Source organism: Planococcus citri, chromosome 3, assembly GCF_950023065.1.
Source record: "Planococcus citri chromosome 3, ihPlaCitr1.1, whole genome shotgun sequence".
Classification (NCBI taxonomy): Eukaryota; Metazoa; Arthropoda; class Insecta; order Hemiptera; family Pseudococcidae; genus Planococcus; species Planococcus citri.
Window position 1 is genome coordinate 25,730,221 of NC_088679.1, and position 24,590 is coordinate 25,754,810.

General features: G+C 34.6%; 2 protein-coding genes across 3 annotated transcripts; one reads left to right on the top strand and one right to left on the bottom strand.

Annotated features, from left to right (window-relative positions):
* Positions 1–1,396: 1,396 nt before the first annotated feature.
* LOC135839624 (plexin-A2-like) lies at positions 1,397–18,057 on the bottom strand. The gene is made up of 2 exons (XM_065355732.1): positions 17,832–18,057; positions 1,397–7,820 (listed from the first exon to the last, which is right to left on the bottom strand). The coding sequence occupies exon 2, from the start codon at positions 7,693–7,695 to the stop codon at positions 1,780–1,782; it is 5,916 nt and encodes a 1,971-aa protein (XP_065211804.1). The 5' UTR covers positions 7,696–7,820; positions 17,832–18,057; the 3' UTR covers positions 1,397–1,779.
* A 910-nt stretch (positions 18,058–18,967) lies between these two features.
* LOC135840153 (plexin-A4-like) lies at positions 18,968–23,379 on the top strand. Of its 2 annotated transcripts, none has more exons than XM_065356528.1 (2): positions 18,968–19,272; positions 21,278–23,379. In XM_065356528.1, the coding sequence occupies exon 2, from the start codon at positions 21,319–21,321 to the stop codon at positions 22,972–22,974; it is 1,656 nt and encodes a 551-aa protein (XP_065212600.1). In that variant the 5' UTR covers positions 18,968–19,272; positions 21,278–21,318; the 3' UTR covers positions 22,975–23,379. The 2 variants fall into 2 exon arrangements, with proteins under 2 accessions (XP_065212600.1, XP_065212601.1); XM_065356529.1 differs by having other exon boundaries at positions 18,968–19,191.
* Positions 23,380–24,590: the final 1,211 nt, after the last annotated feature.

Genomic DNA, 24,590 nt, shown 5'->3' on the forward strand with positions numbered 1-24,590 from the left:
GAAGGAACCGGAAAATCATAAATTCAATTTCTCAATTTTCAATGAATTCTCAAAACTGTAACAATCTTGCAGGTACTTACTTACCTATGTATTTGTATTTATCATCATAAAACCTCCTTACCTGGTTTTCCAGAAATTTGCTCGCTCAGATTATATGTACTAGATCCAGTGTGAAATCGATGAAGTAAAATAATTCGGTGTCCTCGACAGAATAAACCTTTCACCAATGACATAGGCAACTCATCTTGAGTTCATGTACAATGTGTTTGCCTACTCCAATGTAACAGGGACAAAGCTATTTCACATGAAAAAAAAATGTTGCTCTGCATGCATTTTACTGCAATAGAGGCTAATTTTTTCTGGACATTTTCTATGTGATTGGTCATTGTGCTAGTTGATCAGGAGGGATTGTACTTGTGTACTCGTACCTACTTAATTAATAATAGCCTTCAAAACATCTTATTTTAATTTTTAAAATTTTGAGAAATTCGCCAAAAATCTAAATATGAACTACAGAACCAGAAATTTTGGACAGGTGGATTTCAAGAAAATGATCTTTTGACCTAGCTTATTCATTACCTTGATACATACAACTTTTTCACCTTTGAGTCATTGGCCTGGGTCACCACTCCAGGCTTAGCGTCGAGAAATTCTTGAGAGGAACAAAGACATTCGCCACCAATCGGAGTCTGTACCCTGTAGAGCTTTAATGATTTATAACTCATCTGGATAGTTTTTTGAGCTTTCTATTAGATATGTAGGTGTGTAAAAAAATACTTACATACCGGCAGTAGATTTTTATGACTTTTCTTTTCCCTCATCGTCATCACGACATCCTGTTTTCTCCAACAAGCCTCATTTCCTTGGTAGTTCTGTGAAATACTAATACACCAGACCGGACAATTTATTGTCTCACTATCGTGATGGAATATCACAATGACGCAGGCGTTTCTGTTTATCAGATTGAAAAATTCCATTATTGGAAAAAATAGTCATGTTTGATTACTCTTCTCAGAAAAAATGAAATGACAGCTCGCTGTTTTTTTAAATGTAAAACGTAATTCCATTTTTGGTACGGTGAAAAAAATCGCTCATTTACAATCGTGGAATCAGAAAATTATTAAGGGGAGAAATTTCTTACATTTTTAATTCATATACTTACATCACTGTTTTGCACATTCGAAACGCCTTGTCCATTTTAACAAACATTATTGCTACCATTTCCAACAGTAGCAAAAATTAAATAAGTAGGTAACTGGAAAAAGCTCTAAACAGTTCCAAAAAAATGTAGGTATGAAATGCCAAATTGAAAAGTTTTATTTTTAAAAACAAAATACATACGAGTATGTACGTATTAGAAATATAGAAATTAATATTACCAAGGTACATAACTACATTTCATTTTTTTTTTTTTTTTTTTTTGTTTTAATGATAATGATAAATAGACTAGGTACTGAGAAAAATTATACGTTATTTTCTAAAACAATAATTTTAAAAAAATTAACAAATTAAAGCACATTTATAATAGGATTATGAATTATGATCTTTTTTATGTACCTTACCTACCTACCCATTTAAAGATAAACAATACCTCAAATTTTCAAACAATTACGCAAATTTCCATTGGTAGGTACATACTTACTTAGAAAAATAAAATATATAAAACTTATTTCAAGAAAATATAATAGCATAAAAATAAATGATCACATCAAATCTGTTTTAGTAATGCACCCTTTCGCGACTTCCACCCATAAATAGTTAGATAGGTAAGCTACTATATCAAGAATTCCACGAGACTGACATAGTTTCTAGCACTCTCTGAAACTTTAACGCCAACGAATCTTCCTGTACAAGTTGATCATCTTTCAACGCTGTAATTAATTTCTCTTTGTACTTATCTGCATACTTATATAATTCATAAGTGGACACATTCACATCAAAACCTACAGCATGTGTCTGTGACTCCACTCTCAACATTGCGCTCATATCCTGAGGTGATATTTTTGGCATTTTCTTAATATCTGCATAATATTTTTCTACCCATCGTCTATAAAATGGTATCTCTTTGGCATAAAGCAGTTTAGAGGTGGCTGAATCTTTGCTCAAATGAAGTTCAGCTGTTGAACATGAATCCATTAAAAGTTGTGCAATAACGCTGAGACACGAATCAATAGGGTTTGATTTGTGAATATCAAACAGGAAGTCTGGGTTTTTAATCAAATTCACCCAGAATCGTAAAGGTAGGCAGTTGTTTTTCCAAACATGCATAACCTCTGGATCGGTTATACCATGTTGTAGTGCTTGATCATCCAAGAAATCAAACATGTATTTGATAGCCACTGGGAAACAGTTGTTCTGATGCGTGATTTTGAATATAGCCTTAAACAAATCATTGACAAACTTTTGTAAACTGCTTTTCATTGCTAATAACCTCGTTAAGTAAATTTCAGGAACTATTTGATTATTTGCCATCTCTGGATCATCATTTAGATTGAAAGGTTCAACTAAATGCCATTCTTTCAAGCAAGCTTCATTGCTTTGTGCTGATGTAGAATCTACTGCACTTTTTCTTGATGCAACATGAAGTATTGAGGATAATTTACTGACATGCTCATTGGAAAGATAGCTTGTCACATGTGAAGTTCGATGGTTTGCTTCATTTACAGATATTAAATGGAATGCAGCACCATCTAGGATACCATAATGAAGAAGTGTGTTCTTTTGTCTCCAATTGCCTGTAACTTTTGAAGTAAAATCATCATCAAACAGTATCATTGTATCTGGTTTGTCAGTCAACCACTCTAAACATATTTCAGACAGGTTGGGTTGTTGGCTGTAACTAAGTGAGGGAGAAATGACATCCATGATTTTTTCTTTCACTTGTGATATTGTGTCACAATCCAACACTCTGACCTGAAATTTATGCTCAACTGATTGCAATTTGATCATGGAAGCTGCTTGCTGAGAAACATTCACAAAAATGGTCAAAGAATGGTAATCAATTTTTTGGCGAATCATTTTAGTCTCACTTAGACAATAACGAGATTCTGATGTTATCATATCTACTGGCCCTTTATTGATTTGCTGTTTAATGGCACTGAACAAGTTTATTAATGGATATCCAGCAGTTTCTCTGAGAAATTTATGTAGCAGGAAAGAAAACCAAGCAGAGAGCATTTTCTCAGCTACACTCTCAGTTCTTCTAAATAAAAGTTTAGGATGACAATTACTCCGTGTATTTCTTTCTATCAAATCAGACATCAGTATTTTGAGGATATCTGTGCAATAGCTCATGTCTTTTTGCAAAGTTATCATTATCATAGATGCCACATAGACTCGATCGTTCATTGAGAAATTTTTATCACTTTCTAAAGTTCTGACAAATGACATTAAAAAGTTTTTATTCATGATCAATTCATCAAACAGCTGTAATCCTTTTTCTTTATGGATCAGTATTGTTTTTCCACTGAGAATAATGGAGTGGTCATTAAGGTTCGGAAACAGAAATTTCAATGTGTATTTGCAATAGTTGTGGAATGGTAAACTATTGCATGAATTGTCTGAGGTAAAAGTAGTTATCTGGGTTTGTAATTCTGTGAAGGCTTCTTTGCATTCAGCAGCAACACATAATTCAAGTTGATTCATTTGTCGTTGCATTTTCTTCAATTTTTGTAAGCTTTTTGCCAGTATTTTTTTGCGATAAATAAAATGATACACAATGATGGATAAGACAACTCCAGTGAAAGCTATGGCCACCACAGGCACTAAATCCTTCTCATTACCCTTGGAATCTGTATACTTTGGGACTATTCTTTTAAAGTTCTCTCCAATCAATATGGTGATGTTATGATACTTTGACAACAGATCTTCTTCTTCAGTCTCATCAGCAAAACTATTTTGCTCTGATTGTGGTAGAACACAAATGACTTGTTCCAAAGATAATGAGAGCACTTTACAAGTGTTACTTCCTACTATTACAGTAATATCAGTTTTTTGACAAGCCTTATTTATATTCTTTCCTTGAATGATTAAATAATTGTTTTTGTCAATTTTGATAGAGGAATTTAAAAAATGATGAAACTCTGGGTCTGGATACAAGAGAAATTCTGAGATATTGTCATGTATAATATCAATCAGTGGGTTGCTTGACAAATTGTTTGTTAGTAAAAATTCCATTTTTCTGGGATTTTGTGGGTCTAGTAATTCATTTTTTACATTTGATATGGGAGGTGATGTACATGATAAGGTTGTTATGGAATCATTTTGAATTTTACAGGGGCTGTGAAAAGTTTTATCATCATGGTGTATAACAAACAACAATGCTTGTGTCCTGGTCAGGTTTACATTGTGTATTAAAATTTCAACACCGCCAGAAGGAATACCTTTTGGTACCAAATTAAAACCCTTATCATCACGTTGATTGTCTTTAAAGTACTCAAAAGAACCACTCTTTAGGGAAGTGTTGTCATATGATATAAAAACATCAGATATTTTAATATTTGGATGTTTCTCTGTACTATTACTTGATGATGTGGGAGATAGACTGTCGCCCTCAGTGATACATTTCATTTCAGATGGACTGATTGAAAATATTGAACACAAAATTTCTCCAATATGAACTCTGATTGAACTTCCAACATCAAGGTTTTTGCCTGTAATTGTTAGTATGGTGCCACCATATGCGGGGCCTTTAACAGGATGAATGCTTTTAATTTCTGGATTGGCAAAAGTGAAGTTTTGTTGAGATGTTACCAAGGTTTGTCCATTCACCTGTATTTCAACGGGACCTCCTTGTACTTGAAGTGAACTTGACTGCTCAATAGTGCATACAATTTTTTTCATGGCTATACAGTTGTTTCTTTGTGGTATACATGATTTCCCAGCAACTCTAATGCCATGCTGAGAGTTATTAAATGGGTCACTTAAGTTTTGACCTAGAATGTTGATATTAGTTCCACCTTCTTGTGGTCCTCTCAGAGGCCAAAATACGATGATCTCTGAAAATGGAGCATTTGGACATTTTGCGTTTTTCTCAGCATTGTAAATACATTTGTGTGTATTTGAACACCAGTAACATGGGAAAGTAGAAAAAATACACTTTCCACTTGAAGAGTATGCCTGACAATCAAAAACTGTAATGTTTGTGTTCCAAATATTTTGTACGTCCAGGTTGCTTGTCTGAAGTGATAATTTTGCAACTAAAGCATGGATACCCTTTGGTATTGTAGGTGATTGTAATGATTTTGATAGGATGCAGTTGACTGTTCCATTTGCCATATAGGCTTCCACAATCAGCTCAAATTTTGGATTTGAAACTGTAATCACACATTGAAGGTTAGGGTAAGCAACAAAAATTCTAGAATTTCCAGCAATCAATTGAAGTTCAATTTTTCCTAGGTATCCACTTTGTATGTATTCTGAATTAATTGTTTTGAACGAAATTGTTTTTCTAAAATCTGTTTCAATCCATACTGAATTATTTTGAATTGGGCACCTAGTTTGTATAGTGCATGTGTGAGATGATGAGCACCAGCCACAGTTGGAGTGGCTAAATGATAACACACATGCATCATAAACGACATAAACTTGACAACTCTCTGCTGTCCTACTTTCTGATTCATTGTTTTTTTTGTATTTATAACAATACTTCAAGTTTCCTCCTTTAGTTGATTCACTGGTGACAAGTTTATTGCTTGGGCATTCATTAAGTACACTATATACACATTGGTTATTTTCAGAGCACCAGTGACAAGCAATTGGTGCTGAAACACAACTCCTACAAGAGTCGATTTGGTTACAATAGGATAAAGAGTATGTCTTGGTGACAATATCTCTAATATGATTTGTGCTGATTGACAGAGTAACATTGAAAATATGTTGTCTGAGTTGTAATGATGTAAAATTCTTGACTTCTGGTGTGGGGCAGTTGATATTATAATCTTTCTGGTGCCGATTTCTTCGGTGCCAATGAATAATAGCTGTTGTTATCCAAGTGTTGTTCTCAATACTATAGTTGCAGTAAAATGTATCATTGATATGCTTAAGAAATTTGTCTTCAAGATATAATTGTAAATCTTCAGACTTACTCAACTGCAATTTCGGAAGATTACATTTCAAAATTAATCCAGTTTTTCGAAAATCATGCTCAATCCATGAAGAATAGTTCGGAGAATCACACTTGTATTTAATGGTGCATTTATTGAGGAATCCACACCATCCACAGCATTGAGTACCTCCTTTCAACATCACACAATGATCATAAGTTGTGTACAAGGAACAGTTGAACTGTTTTACATTGATTTTAGTAACTCTGTACTGAGTCATAACATACAAATGGTCTTTATTTGGGGAAAATAATAGGTTGGAATTGACAGGAGATCCTTCATCAATTTCAATGTCATCGTCTTCATATGCAAAGGTGGAATTTTTCACAATAATTCTTTTTACATGACCAGTATTTGTACCAATGAATAAGTCAGTGTTGTTTCCGTTGGCTTTAGCGTTGATTGCTGTTAAAAGTATATCAAATGTCATTGTAGGAGAAGCACTTACAGAACATCTTTCATTGAAGTCAATCTCATTTTTCAAAGGTCCTGGACCCTGAGGATGACATCCTTTACGTGTAATGTTTTTGCATATTCTTTCAAGTGAATATATGCACAAGGCACTGAGGTTCCCAGGTTTATTGGAATAACCGTGCAGGTCTTGACTTTCAGAAAATATTGCAAATATCACATCATCATTGGGAGCAATATTCAATGATTTTGCTAATAGTGAACCAGGTTTTCCAACATGTGCTGCTTGCACCAAATCATAATGTTTCCTTCCAGCAATGCACTTGATAGGAAGTTGGGTTGGCGCAATGCGCTGATAATCATAGTCCCCATGAGGAATCTGCACTAATTTCGAAATATAAGGTGATTTTTGGCTAGTGAAACTTTCCTCAGTCTTCAAAAACCAGCTGCGGTTTTTAAAATAAAATCCATAGACATAAGTTATATTGTACCTTTCTTCACGCACATCGCTGGGAGCTGTTGTATGAATAGCGGTTCTTTCCCAATAATACACCTTGTCATTAGATGGAACTTTTCTCAAAACATGGATGTATATAGGTATATTTATAGGTATGCCAGCTAAATAATCCCGTGATGTTACTACACCCAAAGTAAAATTTGGATTGTTTTCGTTCTTAACATCATTAACAACTGCAACTACAGATGAACCTGCATCAATAGCATTCACTTTTTCAACTATTTGATTTCCATTCAATTGAGATATGCTATTTTCAGTTGAATATATGACGCATGGGTTTTCCTGTACATTTCCACACACTATTAATCTTGAATGGTGATAATCAATTACCAAGATTTTATTATAATTATCCATCTGAAGTTTAGGATTATTCTTTGCTTCATTATCAGATGAATTGAATTTCAAGATGGGTCTAGTTGAGATATTACTTTGCAATGTTAGGTTGGGTGACAGTTGGTACAAGTGATTTACTGCGCCTATGTACACTATTCCAGTATTTCTGTTTACTGCTAATTTATTCAACTTTGGTATGCCATAATGATGAGTGAACTCTCTGACGTCAAAGTATGGTGACTCTTCACCGGATAACAATAACACATTCTTTGATTTTGAACATAATACAAGTATTGCATAAAAAATAAATTTTCTATCAAAGAACATCATTTTGCTTAGGTGATTTCAAAATATAAATTACCTATGCGGAAAATGAACATCATTTCGTTTTTCTTCCAAGTTTATGTTTTGAATCCATTTCAGAGCTAATTTGTCGCTTTTTTCACTGATATAATCTGGAATTAAAACAGAACAAAGGAAAGCTCACATTAAACCCTGAATAGATACGAGTACTCATAATTGATGTACTTGTGGCACCATTTTATATACTTTACACACGTTCAGGCACCAAAATTTACGTTGTGGCACCATCGTGTGGAATGTCATCAGGGCACTGCCAGGGGTCGTTAGGCAAATTTTTGTACTGGTGCCACAACGACATTTAAAAGTCCCTTTTAATATACTGGTAAAATTATATAGTCAACAAACGTTGTGGCACCATTTTCAGGTCTCATTGGTTTTCGATGTATTCTTTTGTAAAAATTCGTTGTAAAATGTTTCGATTAGATGGCGCTGTTGCTTATACCCTTAATCATCACTCTATACTCATATAATATAGAGGCACCAGTTGGTTTTTATTAATGAATAAACCGTTGCCGGAAAAACGCTCGCGTAAATGACCTAAGTTTTCTTTACTTGCTACCTGGTGCCACAACGACATTTAACTAAATGGTGCCATAACGTTACAAAAGTAGATATTGATATATATACCGACTTCCAATACACTCTGGCACCAGTCAGGTCAAAGTGCATTGTGGCACCAGGGTGATAATACCAGTCATTGTGGCGCCACTCGTTCATAGTATGTTGTGGCACCACTGTATATAAGTTAAAGAGTCAATGTGGCACCTTACATAGTTGCCATGTCAATGTGGTGCCACAAAGTCAGCCTATTCTAGAGGAGTAGAAAGGGAACCTGGGTATATGTATGTTTTTGAGTGTGCCGATTTCGATTCATCAAGTAATTTTGTCCTCAAAATCAACTCCCAACAGTTTTGGGTACATCTGCCCCCCCCCCCCCACTAAAATTTCCAAAGACGATTAGGAGTGTGATATCTCAAATGGTTTGTTTACAGAAAAGTGACCACGAACATGGTCTTCGCTTTTGAATGGACCTGTGTTGAAGGCCCCTAGCACCCCCTCCCCAAAATGGGGCTGAAGTCTGTTCAAATTTCAAACGAACAATTCCAGTAGTGCGACATATTGATTACCATGTTTTCGAAGGTGCTAAACACGAATATGGTCATAGTTTTTTTATTGATCCCCATTTGAAGCCCCTAACGCACCCACTCTCCCCAAAATTGTACTAAAATGAAAATGAATTGTACATGTAGTGCGATATATCGAATACCATGTTTTCAGAGGTGCTGAAAACGAATATGGTCATGGTTTTTTGATTGAAACCCATTTGGAGCCCTCAACGCACCCCCTCTCCCCAGAATGAGGTCAAAAATTCAAACGAAAAGTCCTAGTAGTGCGACATATCGAATACCACGTTTTTAGAGGTTCTGATTACGAATATGGTCATAGTTTTTTGATTGAACCCCGTTCGAAGCCCTCAACGCACCCCCTCACCCAGAATGAGGTTAAAAATTCAAACGAAAAGTCCTAGTAGTGCGTCATATCGAATACCACGTTTTCAGAGGTGCTGAACACGAATATGGTCATAGTTTTTTTATTGATCCCCATTTGAAGCCCTCAACGCACCCCTTCTCCCCAAAATTGGATTAAAATTAAATCGAATAGTACATATGTAGTGCGACATATCGAATACCATGTTTTCAGAGGTGCTGAACACGAATATGGCCATGGTTTTTTGATTGAAACCCATTTGAAGCCCCCAACACACACCCCACTCCCCAAAATGAGGTTTATATTCAAACGAACAGTCCCATAGTGTGACATATCGAATACCATGTTTTCAGAAGTGCTGGACACGAATATGGGCATAGTTTTTAATTGAAACCCATTTGAAGCCCCCAGGGCACCGCCTCTCCCCAAAATGGGGGTAAAATTAAACAAATAGCCGCAGTGGGGTGGAATATTATCAAATTTTATGTTTTTGAGGATGCTGAACGTGAATATGACCTTCATTTTTCAGGTGAATTCATGTAGGACCCCTCGACCCCCACTTCATTTTTGAAAGTGTCAAAATTTCAACAAAAAAAAAACTGACAAACTACAATTACATAAATTGTGATGTTTCAATGAAGTGAAACATGAATCAAAAGTTCTTTAAAATCAACAAAACTTTACAAATATGTGGAACATCAATTGGCTACATTTTTTTTTTTAGAAATATTTACAAACCAAGAGTTATACCTTTGGTAAACAAGAAAAAATTGGAAAATTTCGGAATTTTCTCCGAAAATCAGCGAAGTTGATAAAATAGGTACAAAAAAATTGGCTAAAAATATTGAATGAAAAATTCTTTGAAATGTTTAAAAATCACTCACTACAGGTAAAAGAGAAAAAGAGGAAAATATCCCAAAAAATCAACAATACCTATTCGAAAATATGATGAATGTTGAATAAGACATTCTTCAAAATAAATATTTCTACGTTTAAAGATTACGTGTTGCTTAGATAATTGAGACAAAATTTAGAAAATTAACCCAAAATCAACAAAATCTAAAAGTAAGATGACATTGAATGACAAATTCTTACAAATGTTGAAAAATCACCTGTACCTAAGTGAACAAATAAAATGCAAAGTTCTGAATTGCTCCCAATTTTCCAAAAAAAAAAACAAAAAAAAATGACAAAACTGACCAAAAATGTGAAGTAATTTCCCTGAGCTCTTGCTTAGGAGGGGATCCGATATGTGCTTACTTACACGACTTAAATTTGATGTTTGAATTTAAAGACATAGATTACGCATCAACAAGTTGACACATTTCTCCCATATTCACATCAAAGTACCTACGTAAATGAAAAAAAAAATGCTCGTACATATCAGTCCTGGGTATTTGGTGAGTATTTGTTGGAAAGTTAACTTTGAGTGACGGATTACCTGGTAAAATTTGAGCCACCTAGACGATCAAGGGGCTGAACCAGGGGACCTAAAGTGGAATCACTTTTTAAAAATCGTGCTTTATTGCCACTTTGGGTAGGTAGTACATACATAAAAATAACCTGTGCAATATCTCAGCTCCCCTAAAAAGTTTCGATTTGAGTTTTTGAACCTCCCTAACCCATTGAATTCAAAACTAAATATCATTTTTAGCCCTTTATCAAGCCGTGGAGATTGGCGGATCACGAAAATTACATTTCCTCATAGGCAAACTTTAAATCACTTTTCCAACATCATAAATTTATTACATAAAAGATCAACTGATGCTGGATTCGTGTTGAGCGGGTCAAAATATCCCGATTATCAAACTTCTTGAATGTTTCGATCAGATTTTCAAAATTCATATGAAAGCATTTAAGCAAAAAAAAGTTACATATTTGGATAGTTTGATCGAAAATATTGTGATATGTCTGGTAATCGGAAAACCTATTTTGATCTACTGAGCACGAATCCAGCGTCAGTTTTTCATCATAGGTGCCGGCACCCTCTGAATTTTTTTGATTTTTTTCTGTAGGTAGATATGCTCTTACTTATGTATGTAAGTACCTACGCACCAAAAATTAGAAGGTGAAAACAAAACTGTGCAATGAAAGTATTTCACTTCATGTAAAAAGTCAGATGTGCATGGATATTTTGTTTTTATTTATTAAAACCTTTCAGTGTAAAAAAAATATAGACCTTTTACTCTATTAGCTTACAAATAATTTGAATGCATGAGAGAAAACAAAACAGCAACAATTTTTTCGGTTGAAAAAATATGTCTACTAGTGTTACTTTTGTAACAGTGAGGCTGACTGGCGATCCGTACAGGGCCCCTGAGACAGCAAGCCCCACTCCTCCCTCCGCAGAGCCCATGTTTTAACCAAAATAATACTATTTTCACTTTCTCTAAAAATAAATTTTCGCCAGCTTTTGCCCTCGTTTCACTCAGCACTGATTGCTTTTTTTTTATTCCAAAATTGAAACTTTCCAATTTGGTACCCATACATTAAAATTCTAAACATTTGAAGTTGAAAAGCAGACTAATAATTAAAAAACATCTTTTTTACCTCTCGAAATAATTAATAATTATGAATTTTTGAAAGCTTTTGTCCTCGCTTCGTTTGGACCCCTGTGTTTTTTTCTTCAAATTGAACTTTAAAAAATAATCATTTGAATTTTTAGAAATTTTTAACCTGAAAAGCTTACGAAGCTTTACTTCTCGAGAAAAGCTTTTGCCCTCGCTTCACTCGGGTCTGTTTAAGTTTCACTTTCAAAAAATGAAATTTTTAAAAACTCATGATGAAAATTCTGAAATTTTGGCTTAAACTGGAGTTTTTTGGGGAGGGAGGCGTTTTTACTGAAAATTTGCCAACTGATGTGAGAACAAAATAACAATTTTGCCGAATAAAATGACGAGTTTTCAAGAAGAGATACAAAAAAACGTGAAATGGCAATTTTGCCAATTTTTGATTACATTTTCATTATGTTAGGTTCATTAAATAATTGTTATTTTCATTTTTGAAGAAAATCCTACTTTGAAACTTCCATAAATTCAAAAATGAAAATAACAATTACTTAATGAATCTAACATACTTAATGAAAATGTATATCAATAATTGGCAAAATTGCTATTTCACGTTTTTTTGTATCTCATTTCAAAAACTCGTCATTTTATTCGGCAAAATTGTTATTTTTTTCTCACATCAGTCGGCAAATTTTCAGTCAAAACCCCTCTCTCTCCAAAAAACTCCAGTTTTTTCTTGTCCGGTTGACTTATTTTCGTAAAATTGGATAAAAAATTTAACAAAAATACTTATAAACTATTGTACAACTCGAATTTAAGTATCCAAACCAGAGAAAAAAACATTAGGAGAAAGATTCTGTGGGTGAGAGGAGGGCTGAAACTATGAGTGTCACATACGATACAGTGCATCCACCAGGGGCCCACAACCGACCCAGTTCGCACCTGTTGGCACCCTCTGAAAAAACCTACCGACACCTATGTTTTTTATGTGTAAAATAAATTTTCAAGAGTTTGGTAGAGGGCTAAAAAAGATATTGAATTTTAAATTCAGTGGGTCGTGGGAGGTTCAAAAATTCAAATCAAAACTTTTAAGGGGATGGCTGAGGTATTACACAGGATGAAAGTGAAAAAACGATTACTTTTTCAAGAATTCCCCGCTCATTGAGGACCCTGGCTCTGCTTCCTGATTTACTAAGGAGCTAAAAAAAATTTCGGATAGTCTCTCACTAAAAGCAAATTTTCCCGTCAATTTTTGTCAAAATCCAAGATACCTACTTTTTTTCCACTCCCCTACACTCCCTGTATGCACACTTAGTAAGCGGGGTAGCGCGGGCGGTGGTCGCATAGAACGGAGAGTTCACTTCTCATCATTTTATCGCAATTCAAATGAGAATAAAAATTTACGCATCTTTCATTCAACTCGGTGCCATTTCCAATACATATGTACTCGTGAAATGTTTTTTTAGGGATCGTATTTTGAAGAATTAAATTGGACTGCTTCAAATTTGAAAATTTTTTTCTGCTCGTAATACCTACGTATAATTTTCTGTGATTTATGGTCTGAGCCAAATTTTTAGATTCAAAACCTTCATAAAAAAGTATCCAAAAATGATCAAAAATCAGATTTTAAAGTAGCTACTTGGGCATCGCGTCCTTTTATTATCATATAACATCAATTTTCCGAGCGTTTGAGGTACGATTTTTTGTAGGGTGCATGCTTACGTCAATTTTTGGTGCCGAAATTTAAAAAAAAATTGTTGAAAAAAGAATAAGAGACGTTTCATTTTTGAAATTCGGAAGTTTTTACTTTGGAAATCGTTTCAAATAATCTGATGTTTTCTCCTCTTAATTTGTCGCCAGTTTTGGATTTTGGATAAGTTTTTGAAAATTTTGGACAGAAGAAATATAAATTTCATAACAGAATCATCTCAAAGGCGGCGAAAGGTTTCAAAAAATTCATTGGGGAGGTCTGAATCTATTTCATAAGAGTAGACGATTTCTAAAGTTGAAAGTTTTCAATCAAATTTTTTGGTAAATTTTGAATAATTTATTGAAATTTGTGGGTCAAAAAAAGTACAATCTTAACCCGCGCGTCAAAAAATTTCACCCGAAAAGCTAAGAGAATGATACAATGACGAGGAAAAACAATTTCCAAGTTTATAACTTGCCCAATCAAATTTTTTGAACCCTCTTCAGCATTTTTTTGAAAATTTTGGACTCGTCTGTAACTTTCTCCAAATAAACTTTAGCACGTATGCTCGCGTTTTTGACAGATTAGATACCTATACCAAAATGGGGCATTGAAAAATTAACAGGTCCCTCTCCAACTGATGAAAAAAGCAAATATTCAGTTTACACTGTATTTTTTATGTTCCGAGTCGATTACAAGTAATTTCCAGCAATTCCGGGGCTTCCAGAAGAATGTTTGATTTTTCACTTTTTTTTCCATGACGTATGAAATCACTGGACAAGCTGTTTCGTACCAAACTAGCACACATCAATTTTGGAAAAAGGGTGTGTAATCACTATTCAACAAAGTGGATCAGTTATTAATTTGAGTTTTTTTTTTTTTGAAAAACTGAAGTTTTTAAAATGAACTATGAAGCTGAAGGGCTCCGGAACTGTTTTACACCACCTACAGTCGGCTTAGCTCGTTGAAATTAGGGTACATAATAGGTTGAAGCGAGGATGATTTTAAATAAAATGAAATGAATAAATTTTAGCTTCCCGACATCTTTCAGTGAAATTTTCAGGAAAGCTCAGCTTTCAAAAATCTGCTGGAGGCACTAGAACTGCTCACAACGATTCGAAACCGTTTCTAATTGATCCAGAGGGTCGAAAGTATAATACCTACTAGTAAAAATTTCAAGTGCTAAAATACTTTTGTTGATTTTTGGCGAATTTTTGAAAATCAAATTTAGGCAAAAAATGAAGGAAAAAAATCAAAATTTTACCAAATAAATTGACCTTGAAAGCTGAAATTTGGGATGTACACTATTTTCGACCTGCCAAATCGATTGGAAACTATTTCAAACCATTTTGAGCTGTTCTGGAGCCTCCAGCCGATTTTTAGAACTCGAAATTCCCACAAAATTTCATCAAATGGAATTGAAAAGCCGAAATTTATTTCGCAAACTAAATTCAATACGCTACAAAGTCAATTACAGGAGGATTTTAAGTCGTTTTGGAGCCTCCGGCGAATTTTTGAAAATTACTGGAGCTTCCAGTAGATTTCTGAAACTCCCAGCAGTCGACTTCACAGCGTATTGAAGTTACTTTGCAGAATAAATTTCGGCTTTCCATCTCCATTTCATGAAATTTTGGGGAAATTAAAGTTTCACAAGTCTACTGGAAGCGCCAGTATTTTTCAAAAATTCGCTGGAGGCTCCAAAACGACTTTTAATTCTCCTGTAATTGATTGCGTAGCGTATTGAATTTAGTTTGCGGAATAAATTTCGGCTTTTCAATTCCATTTGATGAAATTTTGTGGGAATTTCGAGTTCTAAAAATCTGCTGGAGGCTCCAGAACTGCTCAAAACGATTTGAAACAGTTTCCAATCGATTTGGCAGGTCGAAAATAGTGTACATCCCAAATTTTAGCTCTCGAGGTCAATTGGGTAAAATTTTGATTTTTCCCCTCATTTTTTGCGTAAATTTAATTTTCAAAAATTCACCAAAAATCAACAAAGGCATTTTAGCATTTGAAATTCTAAGGGGGGCTGAAGGCTCGTGAGGGGGTCCGATGAGTGTAATCGAAAATCTGACGCCGTATTCGAGCTGAGCGGTATCGAATCATGTGGAAACACCATCCTGTGGCTGAGATATTAATTTTATTGCTACCTAGCTGTCTGAATGTCTTGTAAAACCATCGACCATACGCGTTCAACTGATAAAAGTTAAAAATAGGACTGGAATTTGATAAAAACATAGTTGCCAATTTTAAATGACACTGGTGGTGCCATAAAAGCGAGTAAGTTGATAGATTTGCATGAAAACGGAAGCGGTGCCACAAGAGCGAGGATGTATGTACCGCAGTTACGTGTATAACAACCAGCGCTCCCTTCATAAAAACACCGAGCACTAAATTGTATATAAGTATCAGTTGGGGTACAAAGTGGCGCCATCGCGAAAATCACCTACAAGCACCAGGTAGCACTAAGGCACCATTTCCTACCAATTTCAGTGTATAAACACTGTGGCACCAATTTCTGGCGCCACAAGGTTTTTTTTGGTGCCATAGTGTATGTTCAGTATATAGATTGGCGCCATAAGGACCATATGTAAATATATACATACACATGAAAAGTGGTATTACGCAGCCCATACTAGATAAACCTCAGACTTTTTGCGGCCCATCAGGACTTTTTGCAGCCCAGTACCGGGCTGCAAAAAGTTTGTTCTGTTTTCGACCGCTACAGACATTCAAAAACAAGCAACGCAGTGCGTACATAAGGCAAAACACCACTAAAGACCTGCATTATCCGATTTTATCAACTTGGCGTTACATAAACGAGCGAATCGAGCTCCTCACCTCTCTGTAAGTCAATGAAAACATTTTTTTGGTGGCGGAAAAAGTCTGGGGAATATCTAAAAAACATACACTCGAGTGGGGAGCCCTCCTCAAAAATCGAAAATCGAATTACAAGCCTAAATGTAAGTCTTTTTCCAACCTGGTGGAGTATATACCATCTTCTCATGGCCCAGCAGTAAGCTGCTGTGAGAACACGTGGAAAAATTCAAGCGCGCCCCTGCTAGTGCCAACACAAGTTGGTCCGCAAAAAGTCAGTGAATTATCATGGGCTGCGTAATGTATGGGGGAAATCTATATATACATACATTAATTTTATAATTTTTTTTTTCATTCTATTATCGTCAAAAAATTGAATTTAAAAAAAATTTGAACTAGTTAGGTACCTATTGACGTGCGAGTAAGTATACCCAATCTGTACCAACATGATCGAAACTGAAACTCACAAAAAAAAATAATTTGGTGGGTATCTATTCTTTGTACCTAGATATACCTACAAATTATTAGTCTAATCACCAATTGATTTCGTTTTCAGTTTTAAAAAATGTTACTTTTTATTGACTTAAATGACCCTGTAAAATATCATTTTCAAAGAAATCAACGAGCAATGATCAAACGCGCCAGAAAACATAAAATTCTATTCAAATTCATATTTTTGAAAACGAATTTGGCTTCGATTTGGTTATAATTTTGTTTTCATTAAAAATCTTTATTTCAAAATTGATGTTATTAATTAATTGCCCATAATTTCCAAGAAGGGAGACGATGTCTAACAAGGGAAGTATTCCAGATCGTAAAGAAATTTTTAAACTAGACAAAGCTAAATCGAGAGAGCATGCAAAAATTCGTCATTAACCAAAATTTTAAGTGCTAGGTGAAATGCTTTTCACTATTTTCGTTGAACTTGAGAAAATCGAATTTGGGCCAAAAGTAGAAGAAAAACTAACAAAATTTCACCAAACTGCCCTTTTGGTAGGTGATGTACGTAAGTACCTACCTACTTCATCTTAAGCCACATCCTCAACGATTGGATTTAGATTTAAGAAGTCCCAGCACCTTCAGCGAATTTTCAAAAAGCTGAAGTTTCCGCAAAATTTTATCCAATGAAGCTGGAAAATTGAAATTTTATGCATACCTACCTCAAATTCAACTTATCAAATTGATTGAAATGGGTTTAAGCTATTTTGGAGCCTCCGGAAACTAAGTATATGAAATATCAATTTCCGAAATAGCACCCCCAATTAAAAAATCACTTATGTAATTCAAGTTTAGCTGTATAAACGCGATTGGTGTTTGTTAATGGCCTGCTTCACGGATTATAGGTACCTAAGTACGTACATAGAACTTTTTTCCGGATTCAAATATTGCCGATTTGAAAAGATAGGTAGTTACCTACCTATAAAATTAGATTTTGATAAAGTATGGGTGGAAAATTGCGTGTTTGCCAAAGCCCCACTTTTATCATCGGATTGTTTTTCATAACCTTATCCTCACATTGTTTTAAATTTCAATAAAAAAAAGTTGCCACATGTATATATAGCTAGGCCTGCTAGCTAGTGCTGTACGTATTTATAACTCACCTTCATCCGGAAAATGATGAAACGGGGGAAAATTGCAGTTCTTCTATCAAAAATGATTTTTTTCACTCGCGTATAAGCATATTATGTGTGTGCAATTACAACCATACTGATTGAATACAATATTACCAGGAGGTACGCAACAAAAGTATAACGTCAATACAGTTTTAAAATATGTTTCAAAAAAGTTACAGACCTATCTGTGGTTTTCGTTTTCAACAGCTGAATCAAATGAAATAATTTACCTACCTACGTATAAATAGTATGACGCATGCTCCCTATCTACATGAATATGATTTCTGATAGGTTACCCTGGTGATTAATTTTTTTATAGCCACTGTAACTATAGATAAGTAACTCATAAAATGAACATTTTTTACAAGATTTTGAACAGTGATGAAACAAATAAACTTGGAATTACCAAGAGCAATTTCACTCGAATCACATTATACATACGAATATTACATACCTACCTATTTCAATTTTCCTTCATTTGATATTTTTTGAGCGAATCTCCAGATCTCCAGATCTCTCTCTTGCCTATTCGTTGACTAAAGATGAATAGAGACTCAATCAAGTAAAAATACCTACTTCAACCCCGGAATTTTTTAAAATACATAGGTAGGTACTATAATTTTCTTTTACTTGTATGTAATTTAAACATCAAGTATCTCTGATATAATAGAGTTTTCAGAAAAATTACCGAATTACACATACCTACGTCGTAGGTAGGTAGGTTGGTTACCTAGTTAGTTTCGGTAACTTTGTGATTGCGAACCCATTCTGAACATTCTAACAGAAGAAATTTGTTATATGGGCCTCATTTCAATCAATCATTCACATATTTACGACTCTAAAAAATAGGTACCCACAATTTTTTACCAAGGAAAAAATGTACTCATCTATTTTCTATGACGATTAGATGAACAAATTTTTTCGTGTTCAGCGAAAATCATTAATTTTTAAAATTGATAACAATACTTAATATCGAGAGCCCAACAGAGCTTATTACCTTTACCAATCAGCTAATTATTGTTTGATTTTTTTCTGGCTTGCAGCAAGCCGATAAGACAAACTTGTATTGGGCAATTGGTAAAAGGTTATCACACTGTCGATTATATTGCTTTTTTATTTTTAAAAAAAATTGTTATTCATGGTAACGGTACCTGCCTAATTAGTAGTTCTTGGATACATTGCCAGTAGTATTTTACTTTACTTTGCAAAAAGTGCTTCGTATCACATTTTGTAGGCTCCAATTTAATTGGGTACCTAAGTATCTCTACCTCAAGTACATACATAAATGTTTTACCCATGAGTGAAAAAATTGCACATTTTCGTTAACAGTTCGAGCGTTTTTAATTCGGTGAGTGTTTTTTCCCCTTGTAATAGGTAAATTGATCTTACGTAAATAGACAACCTGATAAGCAAACAGCAAAATAGATAAGTAAGTACCTATCTAAAGAACTTTCATTTTATTATATGTACGAGTAATTTCTATAATTCTTCTTCATCCTTTTGCAGTATTTTTTTTTGTTTTTTTAAAAATATATTTTGAACTGTTGAGAATTTTGTGAAATAATATTTTTCATATGCACTTAATCTTATTCAATATCTCGAAGTAGAGAAAAAAGTTTTTTTCGACCAGATTGGTGCCATCAAAATTTGTTTACATGATTTCGTGATCTCTAAGGTACCATATTGGTTTTGTTCAACTCAAAAGGTTGTACTTTCTTATGTGATTGCATTTCTGAAGGTAGCTATCTAAAGTGCAATTGAAAAACTAAAAATGTGCATTTAGATCGGAAGATAACTTGAAAAAAATTTAAAAGAATGACTCTTACTAGGGAACATTTTGAACTCATGCTCTCCGATTTGAACGAAACTGATCTAGGTCTATAAAGCAAGTCCTACTCGTAAGTTTCCCGCAATCAGAATTCCAGGTTCCAAAGTTCATTTTTGAACATTTTAAAAACTCAAAAAAGCTATTTTAAAGAGACCGTTTTAGATAGTGACTGCGAAATTCCAGGAGTGCAAGTTCATGAGTGAATTTCTGACCAATTTGTAAAATCCAAATAAAGTGAAAAAAAAATATCTTGAGGAAGTTACGTAACGAGCGACTTTTTATCCAGCAAGTTCTCAAATTTCTTCAGGAATTTCAAATCACTGTGGAGGCGTTAAAAAGTTCAAATTGCAATTTGTTCTCAACTCCGATCTATATGTAAAGACACTCAAAGATACTCATACCTTATCAAAAAATTCGCTCGTTATGTGAAAAATTTGATTTTTTAACTTTTTCTGGAAAATAAAAAATGGTCAAAAATTCAATTTTGAACTGAAACTCTTGGAATACTCTTGGGATTTTTCGGTACTAGCACAAAACGGTTGAGAAAGGTGCCCAATAAACACAGACCAAAGTTATACGTTCTGAAGTTCACTTTTTGCCCCTCCAGAACGATTTGAAATTTCTGGAAAAAATTTAAGAAATCGCTGCATGGAGGCTTTACAATGGTGTCAAACTAGTACGTATTTTGTTGATGTGTGAGAGTTAAATTGAAGTAATCACTCATATTGGTTCTTGTTCTTCAAAATAATTTATATTTCGTGAAAAATATTTAAAAATGTCCTTCAAACTGTTCTTTTGAATTTTGTAAATTTTCAAAAATTCGTCAAAAATCCAAAAATTAACTTCAGAACCTGAAATTTTTGTTACGAGGGTTTTTGGGACTTTCGCTTTCAATTTAGTTTGGTTTCATTCAACTCGTAAATTCGGAATTTTCCTTTGCTAATGGTGTATACTTATACCCCTCAGTTGATGAAATCGGTTCATAACTGTCAATGATGTATCTAGAGATTTTCAACAGAATTTGTGATTTTACTCCTTTTTTGGAGGAGTTGGGGGTCATGTAGTGATCTGAAAATTCGGTCACAGGAGCTTCTAGAATTTAGACCACAAAAATTAACTTCCACTTGTTGAACTACAGAATTCCAGCCCTGGTCAATTTGACATTTTAAGCCCGCGATGCTGTTCATTGGTTTGAAAAATTTTACTCAAAATATCTCGTTAGGATTTACCTACTGGAAAGTTATTTTTGTCTGAGCGAGTGGCAAATTCTAAGGGGCCAAAATCAATTTATACATCGATTTTTGATAAAAACTTCGATGCATAAAAAAAATTTAATTATTGGTGGAGATGTGAGCATAAATTAACCTGGACGATTTTGATACTCGGCAAACATTCATACACAACTCAACATTAGTTGCATACACCCCATGGCGGTTTCCCTGAAATACTTAAAGACACCACTTTTCCTTTTTTCCAACAGAAATTGATGAATCAGATCATTGTAAAGACTCATTTTGAAATATGAAATGCATTTCGTAAAAACCATTACCGGATTTAAAAATATGAAATGACGATGACAAGTTTTTTGACCTCCTTTTTGTTACAGATTGCTCTCACCTAATGGTAAACTTCTGAAATTCAGCTGAAATGAATTCTCACATAACATTGGTACCCATCTGGTGGATATACACGTTGTTCTTGCTATCTCAAAACATCCAGTCATCCATTCAGCTAACTTCATCTAACGTTACAAAACTTGATGAAACAAATTCATCATCTTCCGACTGCAATACCTACACATCCTGTACAACTTGTGTAACATCCTCCTCACCCTGTGACTGGTGCATCGATGGACACAGGTGCACTCACGATACATCCGAGAACTGCCGAAACGATATCTTGGTAACAGGTGTAAACCACGGAGGACCTAGTTATCGCAGTGGACCCTCTTTCTGCCCCGCCATAACTGAAACCCTGGACGGATCATCAGATATTCTCGTCCATGCTGGTACCAGGAAAAGTATTCGAGTCAAGGTCCGCACCATTGCCCAATTCATTGTACAGACCCGATTCCTGTGTAAGTACAACGTTGAAGGACGTCTCAGAACCTTAAATGCTCAGTTACTTGCCGAGACGATGTATTGCGATTCGACGGAATTCTCCTACAATCATTCCGCACCTAATGTGACAGCTACTCTCGCTGTTATTTGGGGTGGTTCGAAACCTCTAGATAATCCATCAAACATACACGTAGTCATTTATAAGTGTAACGAAATGGCTAAAAGTGAAAACGCGTGTTCCTCTTTGGAGAAAAAATACGAATGTGGATGGTGTCAGAGTTCAAATCAGTGCCAGATTAGTAACCAATGCAACAATACTGTTCCCAACAAACCAGTAGATTTTTCCAATACTCGAATTGCGGACGTGAATCCGAAACAGTTGTCAAGAAGTGAAAGAAAACTTGTGAGTTTAACGATGGAGAATTTCCCCGAATCTGACACCCAGTTCGTGTGTGTTTTTGGCATTCAAGGAAAAGATATACTTACGAACGCCACTCGATTAAATTCTACTATAAGTTGTGCTACGCCGAGCACTGATTCGTTGCCATTTTTAGCCAAAGGCGAGTATAATTACACGGCTGAATTATCAGTCACTGCCACCAACAGTTCGATATCAAAATTTGGACTAGCAAATGTGACATTTTTCGACTGCAATGCTTATTCCTCGTGTACAACGTGTGTAACATCTCCGTCTCCCTGTGATTGGTGCGTCGATGGGAACAGGTGCACTTATGATACATCCGAAAATTGCCGATACGATATCTTGGTAACAGGTGTAAACCATGGAGGACCTAGTTATCGCAGTGGACCCGCTTTCTGCCCCACCATTATTGAAACGTTGGGTGGATCATCAGAGATTCTTATTCATGCTGATACCAAGAAAAGTATTCGATTCAAGGTCCGCATGATTGGCCAATTCATTGTGCAGACCAGATTCCTGTGTCAGTATAATATCGAAGGAAAAGTTACTAGCTTGAACGCTGATCTAATTGGTGACACTATCTACTGCGAACAGATGAAATTCTCTTATACTCATTCCGCACCCAATGTGACTGTTCCTCTTGCTGTTATTTGGGGTGGTTCGAAATCTCTTGATAATCCGTTAGACATACATGTAGTCATTTATAAATGTAATGAAATGGCCAAAAGCAATGAAACGTGTTCGACTTTGACGGAAAAATATGGATGTGGATGGTGCCAGAGCACAAATCGTTGCGAGCATAGTAATGAATGTGCTCAATAGTGTTGGCGTATGGTGTATTGTCAAGTGAACTTATACCTACTTTTTTTTTTTTTTTTTTTTTTTTTGAAAGCGAAAATATCAATTGTTACAATCAAAGAGTACATATTTTGTAGAAGAGACGTGATAATATGTAGCAGAGCTGCTCAAGTCTTAAGTGCAGAATTCCTAAAGTGAGAGAGAAGAATAATCTAGGTTTAGTATACCTACATATTTTTCAAAAAATAAACTCCATGTAACATGCTGGCCTGTTCTCATTAATTTTTAAAAGCTAAAATCCATCAAATAAACTCCAAGTTCAAAAAATATTTATTTTACACATAAATTTAAAAAACTCAAGTATTAAGAAAAAAATTGTAACGATAATAATATGAACCTACAACACAATAAACCTACTTATAAATTTTCCGCGAGTTGTTCATCTTATTTAATTGAAAAATTATTGAATAAATGTCGCAAAAAGACTTTCTGGAACTGGATTACAGTATACGTAGGTAGCATTGTATTTCTACTCATAAGTGAATAGACCCATGTAAGAGATTACTTAGATCAATCAGTGGTAAAGTCATGGTTCATGAGCTTGGTGTGTAGAAAGAAATAACTCTCAAGGCCGAAATAAAAAAATAGGATATTTCGCAACTTTCAATTTTTTGGGGGGAAATTTCAACTCGAAATTAAACATAGCCTAATAGTAAATCGAAAACCTAAAAAAAAAATGTAATCCAATTTTATGAACACAAATGGTACTTACTGTATTATTTGAGAACAAATCCGATTTATTATCCACAATTGTTTCAAAATCATTTTCAGCCAATTTGGACGCCATTATTTTTTTATTTTTTATTTTTTTTTGAAGAACTGAAGTTTTTAAAATGTTACTGGGAGCTCTAAAACTGCTTGAAAATACTCTGTTTGTCGAATGGGTCTTCAACTTGAACCGTTCGTGTCCATATAGGCATATACCTACATATGAGGCAAAATTTATTTTAGATGTAGATACATATTTTGAATTTTGGAATTTTTTGAGAAAACCTGTGTGTAAGTATTTCCAAAAATATGTTGAAGCTGGACCGTTCGGTAACGAATCTTAGCCACGTTCTATTGATCTGCTAGGTTAAAAATGTGGTACACACAGAATTTCAAATTTCTGACTAGTTTGGATAAAATTTTATTTGAACTGTCGAGTTTTTTCAAAAAATCAGCTGGACTGCTAAGGACTTCAGAACTGCTTAAATGCCACCTCGAAATTGCTTCTAATCGATTCCGAATTCGATTTGAGAGATCAAAAATTAGGCAGGTAGTACAGGTATTACAATATCTATTAAATTTCAGATTTCCAACTCAATTAGGAAAAATTTTGATTTTTTTGTCTCGCACATGACTCGAATTTGTTTTGTTTTTTTTTTTTTTTTTGAATTCTTCAACATTTGCAAAACAGATTTCAGTACATTGAAATTTTGGTTCGTCTAGACAGAGGTTGGGCATTTTTCAACTCTAGCTAAGAGTTACTCTTCGTTTGATTCTTTTCAAAAATGAGTTAAAGAGGTCGTCATTGAATCGCTGTCTTTTTTCAAAGAGTTTGATCAAACTCTTTTCCACACCGTTCACCCCTCTTTCCA